At 37.1% G+C, this 12,089-nt stretch overlaps 1 protein-coding gene across 1 annotated transcript; it reads right to left on the bottom strand.

Moving 5' to 3' along the window:
• Positions 1-3,495: 3,495 nt before the first annotated feature.
• On the bottom strand, positions 3,496-11,364 carry LOC127628580 (trypsin-like). The gene is made up of 6 exons (XM_052105353.1): positions 11,308-11,364; positions 11,166-11,250; positions 7,158-7,317; positions 6,523-6,664; positions 4,695-4,958; positions 3,496-3,666 (listed from the first exon to the last, which is right to left on the bottom strand). Exons 1-6 carry the CDS (start codon positions 11,362-11,364, stop codon positions 3,496-3,498), a joined length of 879 nt encoding a protein of 292 aa, XP_051961313.1.
• Positions 11,365-12,089: the final 725 nt, after the last annotated feature.

The raw sequence follows: 12,089 nt of genomic DNA on the forward strand, positions 1-12,089 counted from the left end.
GCTAGGTTAATTGGTGTCTCCAAAAAAATTGCCCTAGGTGTGGAGGTGGAGGTGAGTGTGAGTGTGAGTGTATGTCTGTCTATGTGTGGCCCTGCGATGGACTGGCGACCTGTCCAGGGTGTCCCCTGCCTTTCGCCCAATGTTAGCTGGGATAGGCTCCAGCCCCCCGCGACCCTGTACACAGGATAAGCAGTTGACGATGGATGGATGGATGGATGGATGGATATTCACATCCTGGGGTTACCAGAGCCAGCTAGATCCACCTCCGTTCCTATTTGGTGTCGGACTCCACTGCCATGTATCTCTAAGTAATGATGACTAAACGCAGGCGGTGCCAGCCAGACATCACTTCTGTCTATTACGATGGACTTCAGGGGATGAATTGATGCCAACTAAAACTGTAAGACATCGGATACTGCATATGCCACTGCCTAAACCTTGGATGTGGGATAGACCTCACCGAAATGACCTGCTGGTTGAACTGCGATGCACCTTACTGATCTCTGCCTGCATCACATTGGTCTAATGATGGACTGCACTCTTGAAATGGAATACATAGACTATAAATTATTTGCAAACACAAGCAACTAACAAGGACAATTGCATCAATGTGGACTTCAGCAGTTAATCCAGGATGAACTTCAAAGACATTAATCACAAATCTTACAGTTCATACAAAATCTTTGTTTAAACACTGACCCTTAACACTTACTTAGTTTACTAATTTTAAACCATGACCTGCACTGCACATAAATAACTAATACTGGCATTATATTCATGCTGGTTTCCAGAGGGGAACTGCCTCCTACAGTGATCCTGGTTTCTCCCAAGGTTGTTTTTCTCCATTAACATCTTATGGAGTTTTGTGTTCCTTGCCTCAATTGCCTTAGGCTTGCTCACTGGGTTTCCAAATACAATTATGATTTAATTATTTAATTATTTACTGTTATACATAATTTGCCATCATATTTAATCAAACTACACAATGATGACTCTAAGACTTTATAGATATTACAATTTCATTTTCTGTTAATGCATGATTTTCTGAAAAGCTGCTTTGAAACGATGTGAAAAGTGCTATATAATTAAAAATGACTTGACTTGTGGCAGTTTCCTGCTGTAATAAACACTAGAGGCACTAAAACAACAGTTATTTTTATTCCCTTTCACACAAATCACCAGGAAAAAGGCAGATTATAAATTCATAAACACTTTTCGCCCTGTTCCTCACAATGCTATCTTATGAAATCTAAACAATGTTTTATAAAAAAAAAAAAAAAAGAATGAATCTTTGCACTTTAATGTTCATTTAATCCATACAATATCTTTCTAAGGAACAGACTGAATGCAAAATCGTCATTGTTGTCATTCGTTTTGTCATTTTTGTAGCTCATGTCCCCATGCACATTAATTATACGGAAAACTATGACTAAAACAATCTGCAGAATTATTCCTTTTAATTCTATTGCAGAAAGAAAGTGATATGGGTTTGGAAGAACTTGAGGGTTCAAGAAAACTATGAAATCTGCTTTACTAACAATCAGCATGTACAGTACGTTTGTTTGATTATGCTCATCATGTGACACAATAATGCTCTCATTTTAATATTGAACATATCCAAAAAATATGGATATCCTGGATGTGATGCCTCTGAGTTGTCAAATTATAGGCCCATATCCAATCTTCCTTTTTTGGCAAAGGTTCTGGAGTGTGTTGTTGCAGCACAATTACATACTTATCTCAAAATATTGTATTTGAACAATTTCAGTCAGGTTTTAGAACTGGGCATAGCACTGAGACAGCATTGGTCGGGGTCATGAATGACCTCCTTATTGCAGCTGACACAGGTGCATGCAGTATTTTGGTCTTGTTAGACCTCAGTGCTGCATTTGACACTATTTCCCACACCGTCTTACTGGATAGGCTGCACAGCTGGCTTTGTCTCTCTGGGACAGTGCTGGACTGGATTATCTTATAGATTGCTTTAAGTTTGTCATCTTGGGTAATAATAAGTCTGAAACTGTACCAGTGCATCAGGGTGTTCCACAGGGGTCAGTGTTGGGCCCCACTCTATTCAGCATTTATATGCTTCCCATCAGGAAGATTATTGGGAAGTATGGCCTTGGTTATTACTGCTATGCTGATGATAAACAAATCTTCATCAGTACTGGCCCTGATATTAACTGCACTTTAACTGTGCTGACGGAGTGTCTGCATGAAATTAGTAACTGGATGCAGCATAATGTACTGAAGCTGAATTGTTCCAAAACTGAGCTCATGCTCATTGGTACATTGGCTGCTACATGTAAAGTTGACCTAAATCTCAAATTGATGGTTGATAACAGCCTTGTGCCTCTCTCCTCCCAAGTGCGGAACCTGGGTGTCATCTTTGACGCCCAGTTGACATTTGATGCACACATTAAAAATATTTCCAAAACAGCCTTTTATCACCTTAGAAATATTGCCCGACTTAGGCCATTCCTCTCTTTGGCTGATGCTGAAAGGCTTATCCATGCCTTTATCACCTCTAGGCTGGATTACTGCAATGCCCTCTTTTCTGGCCTACCAGCAAAAACCATAAATAGGCTTCAGTATATTCAGAACTCTGCTGCTCGTGTTCTTACAGATACCTCACCATGTCTACACATTACCCCTGTGCTCTCGCAGTTGCACTGGCTTCCCATTCATACTCGAATTGATTTTAAAACTCTCATTTTAACATATAAAGCAGTTCATGGTATTGCACCAGAGTGCCTTTGCAGTCTTGTTGTGCCCTACACTCCCTCCCGTTCTTGAACTTCAGCAGCCCTCCTGCAAACTTAAATCTATGGGGGAAAGAGCTTTCTCTTTCAGAGGCCCTAAGCTATGGAATGCTCTTCCTTTTACTATTAGAAATGCCCCAACCTTGGATTGTTTTAAGAAGTTACATAATACTCATTTATTTAAGGTAGTCTTTTAATATTTATTAATATTAGTTTTATGTGTGGTTGCTGCTATATGTCAGTCATTTTGTGTTTAGTCTTTGTAAATTTGTTGTTATGGTGGTTGCTGTTGTATGTTATGTGTTTATTCAATCTTGTAGCACTTTGAGTGCAAGAAAAGCACTTATAAATAAAAGGTATTATTATTATTATACTGTTCTCACAAGTACTATTTCTGTAAAACTGTTTATAATGTGTTGCTATGAAGAGTATTCCTTCAGCTTTCTGTTTTTCTGATTAATGAAGAAGCTGCAATATGGCACATTATACGCAACAGTTTGTACAAACAACTATGTTTACAAAAGGTCTACCAGCCATAGGGGAATAGATCTGCTGTTTCAAAACAGCAGTTTAAACATTAATTCCAGGCAGTGAAACATACTCGTCTGGAAACAACAAAGTAAGATCCTAACATTTTGAGTAGAAGGAAGTATCAAAGATATTTGTTTACAAGTTGGCAGGTTTCAAAGCTGTTTCAGGTTCAATTAGGGGAGTTTTGGAATAACACTGTGGTCTAATACTTGAGGCACCTTCCGTAAAAGCCAAATATAGTTCTATCGATCCATTGCCGGAACCTGGAGACGGAGGTATAGATGCCTGGATACTTGGCATCGGCACAGCCATTGCCCCAGGAGACGATCCCGTAGACACGACCCTCGCATATTAGCGGCCCTCCAGAATCCCCCTGCAGAAAAAAAGATAAAAACAGTAATGTAAAGATTTTGGACAGGGTGGTCAGATGGTTTGGGAGAGTAGTGACGAAGGTGATCTAAATCAAATTATGTAACAGTATGCAACTAAGTGTGGGAATCATAAAGAATCTAACAATTCTGGTTTCTTAATGGTTCTGTTAATGAGTTTTTTAGTACTTTTGGGGAAGAAATAATTATTAATAAGAAATGCAATTCTTTTACCAAATGATGGGATGATAAAAAAATTTAACTGAATAGATTCTTCCAAAAGGAGTGTACACAGACTTTTTAAAATGAGTCTTAAAGATAAAAACACCACCAAGCTACACTGGTTGCACTGTATTTTTCGGGCAACGTTCGGGAATCGGGCTACAATGTTCACATGTTTTTCGAAGGTCATGTTGTATGTTTCACGCTGTAGATTCAGAAGAACCAGCTCACAAGGTAATTTTTTTGTGAATTGGGCTACACTGGTTATTCTATATTTTCAATGCAGTAGATTCAATAGAACTGGCTTATAAGAGTCATTTGTTCGATAATCGGACTACACTAGTCATCCTGTATGTTTCGAGCTGTACTGTAATTAAAATTAAAATCAAGAATCATTCTTCAGAAATCGGACTAGCCACACTGTATGTTTTGCAATGTAGGTTCAAAATAACTGGTTCATAAGAGCCATTAATTCAGGAATTAGACTACACTGGTCACGCTATATGTTTTGCACTGTAGATTCAAAAGAACCGGGAACTTCAGAAATCAGACAACACTGGTTGCACTGTTTTAGTAGCTGTGTTTCAGTGCCACTAAATGGTGGCTCAGAAAGCACTGTCAAAGTATATTAGCATGGTGACTGGAAAACAAAACAAAGTCATAGTCCAATAAATCAGTGATAGAACAGTGTAATGTTACTGTGCACCAATGGATGTTTTTGCCCTAGATTTCAGAGATTTAGAAATCATAGGTTTCCAAGAGCAGTTGCACAGCAGAAGTCGAGAACATTTTGTCTAAAGGTTTTTCTCACCTTACATGCATCTTTTCCTCCTGCGCTGTATCCTGCACAGATCATATTCTCAGTGATATTGCCGTTAAAAGACTCTGTGCTGTTACACATGGCAGTGGACACTATAGGCAGCTTGACCGTCCGTAGAGTCAGAGGGATTCCCCCAGTTGGACTGGTGAAGCCCCAGCCAGACACTCGGCACACACGACCCACAGCCACCACTGAGTCCTGACGGGGCAATGAAGTCAGAGACACGTAACTGTTCAGATAAACTGGAGTCTGAAGCTAGAGGGGATAGAAAGAGAGAAATATCATAACTGAGCGATTCCATCTTGTTAGAAAGAAAGAAAGAAAGAAAGAAAGAAAGGTTTGCTTTATAGGGGAAATAAAGCACTGGATCTCAACCTTGGTTTTGCTTAAGAACCCAAATTTCAGATTGGTGATTAAGTAGTAACCCAAAAAGTACCAAAATTTAAGGCCTTAATATAAAAAATTATAATGTACTACTAATTATTTATTATATTTATTTAGCTAACAAACAATCGTACAAAATTAAAAAAAAAAGTAATTAAAATCAAACATTTAAACAAATTATTATTATATATATGTAAAGCTTACAAGCATACAGAAGTAAAAACAAATCCATAAAATAAAAAACAATTACTGTTATTTATTATATTCATCATGCACACAAGCAATTATAAAAAAGTTAAAAAATAAAGTCAAAAGGTCCTTATATCAAACATGAAACTGTATTGATTTATTTATTTAATTTATTAAGCTCAAAAACAATAATAAAAAACAAATAAAAGTCCTTAAAATCAAACAATTAAATTTGTTATTATTTATTTACTGATTAAGCTCACAATCGTAGAAAAGTAAAAGAAAAGTCTTGAAAATAAAACGTTAAAATATATTATTATTTATTTATTGTTCATATTTATTAAGCTCACAGTCATACGGAAGTAATAAAAAAAAAAGTAGAAAAAGCCTTTAAAATCAAACATTGAAATGTACTATTTATTTATTTATTATTTATTTAATTTGTTATATTTACTAAGCTCACAAAAACAAGGCAACCACAAACCACGTTTATCCTCATTACAAGTGAACACCTATAGTCGTCTGGGTCATATCGTTTTTTTTTTTTTGGCATAAAATATATGCAATGATCTTTATCGTGTCCATGCTACACACATCAATTTTCTAAATAATTATTAACATTTGTAATCGTATTTAAAGAGCCTTTAAAAAAAACAAAACAAGAATGCTTAAAAACACTTAACAAATCTATTCTTATCACATAAATGTATCTTTGCTATTAAAGGGATAGTTCACCCAAAAAGTTTGTTCTCAAACCACATGACTGTCCATGGAATACAAAGATATATTAGGAGTAATGTTAGCCTCAGTCCCCATTTACTTTATTATATCTTGTTTTCTACGGAAAAAAAGAAAATCATATGGGTTTGGAACTACATGAGGGTGACTAAAAGATGACAGAATTGTCATATTTTGTCGAACTCCATTTAAAGTCACTTCACTGAAAGTTATGCATCTATAAACGGTAATATAATAGTGTTTGTTGGAAGTTTTTGTATGCTGTAACATTTTTCTTTATTAATCAGCCAAACTGTTTTTATGCATCTAAACTATTAGGTTTGTATTAAAAAATCCTCATTGTGCTGTATGTTGAAATGTATTACAGAGAAGAACTTTAGTCACTTCATGTAATAAGCCTGAATCATTATGTTTGTTTGTTATGCATGACGAGAATCGATGACTCACGTTTACTGACTGCTTCAGTGAGTCGCTCAGTGAAACACTGTAGCATTGATTCCTGTCTCACCTTAATGAGCATGATGTCTGCGTTGTTTGTGGCCTTGTTGTACTGTGGATGAGGAATTAAGAGCAGAGGTCTACGGAACTGCTCTGTGCCCTCGTATAAACCCACAGAGTAATCTCCAGCCACGATTCTCATGTTTGCCGCACTAGAGACGAAACACAAACACATTTTGCTATTTTTTTCAACTGAATGACTCTTGAAGTTCATCTTGGGTAATAATTAAGTCAGAGCTTCTAAGATATTTTGTATACACTTCTTTAAATGTACTATGCATATCAGACACATACAGATTGAAATATCTTTCGGCAGTTTTCAAGAGACTGCGAGCAGAACATGAAAATATATACCAATCGAAAAGTAGGAAACAGTGCTGATTCTTGTGCTTAATTCTTAAAGTTTTTTTGTAAATATTACTGCACATCTGTACTGTTGACTTCTTATTTGAATGGAACAAGGGTTTGGCGTTGGGTGTAGATATGCACTCTTACTAACTCTAATCTAGCTTTTATGGTTATTGAAATGTTGTTTGAAAATGCTGTTGCAATGCTCATGCAATATGCATAATTAAAACCGTTTAGTACATGCACTTTTTGAGATGCTTTTTTACCCTCTGGCCACCTGCATTAGTTTCATCTTACCCTATATTGCAGTGTGCTGCAGTCAACACCCAGTATTTGTTAATTAAGGTCCCACCACAGAAGTGCTGTCCCCTAGTGCTCTGAATCGACAAAATGTACTTGATGGAGTAAGGCACGGGGACATATCCACCTACGATACGGCCCTGAATCAGATCCTCACCTGTAAAATAAATCATGAAAAACATCTTATAACAGAGATTGTAGATATTGACAAATATAGGGGAGACTACCAGTCTGGGGCTAGATATCACACCTTTTACTCCAGTGAATATTTCTCAGATTGGGTTTATTTTTAAAATTCAATTACAGCATAGACACATACCTTAAAGTCTTAGCTACAAAATAGCTATTGAACATTTTCACCATTATTGCCCAGGAAAAACAATACAGTTCGTTGAGCACACACTGACCTTGTGTGACAACTTGTCCCAGTAACAGGGCATGCTATCAAACTAATCATAATCTTAAACAGCCTGTTATATATAGGCTTTTCAGCGAATGTAAAAAGTAAAACAATTGTGAAACGGCAAAGGTGTCATGAAAATATTAAACCATTGTTCTGGCCATTAATTATTATAATTAATAAACTGCATAATTGTATTTACAGTTTAAATCACATATGACAACTTTTCCCAACTAAATTAATCCAACTCACATTTATATATTAAAAAAAAGCCCTTGTCCTGAAAAAATATTTCATTTAAAATCAACCTTCATAATATTGACTTTTGCCTGAATGCATGCCTGTGTGGTTTAATTGTGTTTACTTGTTTTCCCTCACATGATATTGCAATTTTACTTTGGATATTCTAATTTAAGAGAGTTTTGAACTAAGCTAGAGGTGTTTAAAACGAACATAAATAACCACAGCTTAAGAAAGCATGTTTGTGCTATTTCAGTTTTGACATAAACCCTTATAATTACTGAGATATAGCCCCTGTGACAACTTCCCCATGTGACAACTAGCCCCATCTCCTCGACTTTAGGCTGTCTCTCGTTTGGAAGGCTGCGTCCTCCGGAGGTCGCATTTGTCGGCCGCATACGTCATCAAGGCTGTCTCGTTTCAGAAAAGCAAGTAGGACACTTCTAATGCGGCCTGAATGACACTAAATCTAAACTTTTGTGGCTTCAAAACTGGAGAGAGTGCACATGACATTAAATCTCTTATGTTAGCTAAATTTATCTCACAGTGAGTCAAAAATGAACAATGCATAGTAAACGATACATGTCTATTGATTTAGATTTTCCATCTAAATGTGTCCATGGAAGACTATAATTTCCCACCATGTGCAACATGAATTGAATTTGAAAGAAACCTGACAAAGAATGTATAGCCTGAGCAGAAAAGCATCTAGGGTATATATGTTGCCCTGGGGCATATTGATCTCCTTGTAACAATTAGGCATTTGTATGTGCTGTGGTTAAAGTAATTCTTTACAATATTAGCAGACCGTGAAACATATATGCACTGGATTGAACCTATTATGTAACATTGATTGGATGACCTTAGACTCCATGAGGATTAGTAGCAGCATGACCTTTATCAGATTGCTTTATGAAGTTCTCAACGTGAGGAAATCTGAGAGGAAGTGTTGAATTCCCTGCACATGTAGAGGCTGCAAGATAATGACAAACAGTCAACAGTTCTCTATTTCATCATTTACACAACTAAATGATTCTACAGTAAGAAGAGTATAGCTTCCGACAGAGCATCAAAAAGTAGCGGAAGCTCTGAACCGGCAGCAAAAATATAGGAAGCCCCTTACTCTAGTCGTCTGTGGAATTGGCGCAACCCCCTTTTGGAGTATCCCGCCCCCTTCTGGAGAAACCACACCCTATTTTGGAGAGACCGCCCCATTTTAAAGATCTCTGACCTGCAGTTTTACCTACTAAGGCGCAACCCTCTTTTGGAGTAACCCCGCCCCTTTCTGGAGAAACTACGCCCTATTTTGGAGAGACTGCCCCCATTTGGAGATCTCCGGCCTGCAGCTTTACCTCCGGCCTAGGGCTTTTCATCTAGAAGTGAAATAAAAACAAATCATGTGGGGATTTGCTGTTCCATGTAAGTGCAGTGTAGTTCTAGCGGGAATACCAGCAGCTGTGCATCATCGCACCATTAGCTGGGTAATTCCCAGGCAATCACATGTAAGCCGCTGCTTTATAAGTCTGCTTTATCATTACTGTTTCATTGTGCTAACTCGGCAATTTTCCTCCTGATTATTATTGGGATTATGGTTACATTAAATGTATTGCTCTGGTTTCCTTCAGTGTAGATGCAATCTTGTTGATTGCTGACTGATTGTTTTTAGAAACTTTAGTTTCTCCTCATACAGTGTGTTGTTTGTGTAATATATCATAGCACTGAAAAAACTGCTGCCAGACTTGTTAAATTACTCAAAAGTAAACATCCTATAAAGTCATCTTTGGAAGAAAAAAAAAAGACCATATGCTCGGTGGAGTTCTCAGATATATTTAAGTATCACTACTGAGTCAGATGTTTCTCAGTAGACAAAATAAAAAGAGACAAAAATTAGACATTTGTTGGCGTACAGTTGTACAAGTCGTATGAATGAAATTTTGTTTGAGTGCAGACTTTGGTATCTTGGCAAATCTGAGCACAGTCGAGATTAAGACAATAGCTGTGTCTTGTTTCGAAGGCTGCATGCTAGGTAGGGCGCGTCCTTTGAAGGCTGCAGTATACCGAGTGTCCTCCTTTAAACGAGACTGCCTTACTTGGACAAATGGAAACGGAACGTAACATGGTTGCATGACAACACGTCACTCTTTAACAAGTGTGAGCGCTTTGAGTGAGATGGGAACAAAGTCCCTTTGGAAGGGAATGTATGAGGTAAATGTTAGGAGAGTTATAAAGATGTAAAGAGAAAAGAAAATAGATTTTATGGTAAATGGTCTGCACTTATATAGCACCTTTTTAACCTTAGTGGTATTCAAAGTGCCTTACCCTGCGTCTCATTCACCCATTCACACACCAATGACGGCAGAGCTGCCATGCACGGCGCTAGCCTGCTTTTGGGAGCAACTTGGGGTTCAGTGTTTTCCCCAAGGACACTTCGATATGAGGAGTCGTGTGGGCCAGGAATCGAACCACCAACCCTGTGATTAGTGGATAAACCATTCTACCACCTGAGCCACAGCTGCCCCAAATTGTACATAATTAATACAATAATTTGAACATTATATCTACGGGAAAATTGGCGTAATTTTTATAGACATTTCCGTTGAAACAAAGAATTGTGGGTTGTGAGTGCCCATGAAGGATACACCTCATGCATCCTCCAAATTCCCGTGAAAGAAGGCCGCATTAGAAGTGTCCTACTTGCTTTTCTGAAACGAGACAGCCTCGATGACGTATGCGGCCGACAAATGCGACCTCCTGAGGACGCAGCCTTCCAAACGAGAGACAGCCTAAAGTCGAGATCTCGTCTGAAACTCCAGAAGAGACACGTGTGAGATTACTGGTGTCTTTTCCTTGTTAGAAAGCCGCAAAAGTCTCCATTTGCTCTTAATTTAATTACATAGCTCTCTAGAGGAAACAACTGAGATACTAGACAAATCTCATTTGGGATTTTTGCATTCCTATGGGAAGACAATTGTTCAGATGTCCGCCTAAAATGGACTCAAATATGCTGTCGAATATTTATATTATTCAATCAGCCTTGCATTGAACTTGCATTGGCAACTGTTTTTAGCATCTTATTTAGTTTTATTTCTATTCGCACATTTAAGCATACATTTCCACTTTATTATTCAATTATTAGTGTGTTGAAATTTACATAAAATAATTCAAAGTGAAATTCACAACAAATTTCCAAAGGAAAAAGTAGATCAACACTGTCTTTTGAAGTAAGAACTACACTTACAGATCATCTTTACTTTACTGAAGGTCTCTAAAGGTCTAAAAAAAACTCCTCAAAGAACTCAATCCTGCTGAACATTGTAAATGCATCGAGAAGATTTTGTAGGATTGAAGTGTAAATCTTTACTTACAGCTCACCACGAGGAGCTCCAGGAGAACACATAGCAAAAGCAGGTGCATCCTGAGAGAGACGGGGACACAGAAAGAGACACAGATCTACAGTTGCCAGAAGAGACTGAGAGGAACTTTGCTTCAAGTACTCTGATTCCTCACCTGGGGAAGGATCACCTCAGCATTCTCAAGTTTCCAAGTTCCTATTTCCGTCTCCATGGTCACAATGTCGTCTGAGAACAGGAACAATATATAATTGAAGCAAGACTTGCTTAACCCCACCTGTGACCTTTAGTTTCAGACCTTATTTAGGATCAATACAGTTGTCTACATCATATGCCATTTGCATCATTTTACTGATTCATTTCTATAGTTCTTTTTTGGTCGAAACAATTTATTATATTTTGGTTTTCATTCTGTTTTTACGAGTCTTTTTTTGTTATAATACTAACAGAAGAACATACACTACCAGTGGACATACCTAACCATTTTATTATGACTATTTTTCTTTTTATGAATAATAGTAAATTCATCAAAGCTATTAACTAACAAAAAATAAAAGTATGAGAATCTAACACTTTTTGGGAGTCCACAAAATGTTACACAAATCAAAACTATATTTTATATTTTATTTATCTAATATTTGGCTGCTTTTCTATATATATATATAGGCTCTTATTTTGGCTTAATGTGTCATATGTGAGCAAAATGGACATTAGGCTACAACTAATCTATATCCAAATGAATCGAATCAAACTGTATCAAATTCGGAATTGAATCGAGAACTTGTGAATCAGAATCGAATCAAATCAGGAAATCTGTATCGATACCCAGCAATAACGTGTCTCTGCATGTTTACATGTTGTACATCTTGACATTTAGTGTTTTCTTTCGTAGCATTTTTAGATGTATTTAAATTAGATTATGATATTATAGCGTATTCA

Source organism: Xyrauchen texanus, chromosome 35 (assembly GCF_025860055.1).
Source record: "Xyrauchen texanus isolate HMW12.3.18 chromosome 35, RBS_HiC_50CHRs, whole genome shotgun sequence".
NCBI classification, from domain to species: Eukaryota; Metazoa; Chordata; class Actinopteri; order Cypriniformes; family Catostomidae; genus Xyrauchen; species Xyrauchen texanus.

Coding starts and splice junctions, on each gene's coding strand:
- LOC127628580 (XM_052105353.1), bottom strand. CDS start 11,364: ATGGAGACGGAAATAGGAACTTGGAAACTTGAGAATGCTGAGGTGATC. Junction 7,318..11,165: donor GGAGCTCCTCGTGGTGAGCT/GTAAGTAAAGAT, acceptor TTTATTTTACAG/GTGAGGATCTGATTCAGGGC. Junction 6,665..7,157: donor GCAGCACACTGCAATATAGG/GTAAGATGAAAC, acceptor TTTCGTCTCTAG/TGCGGCAAACATGAGAATCG.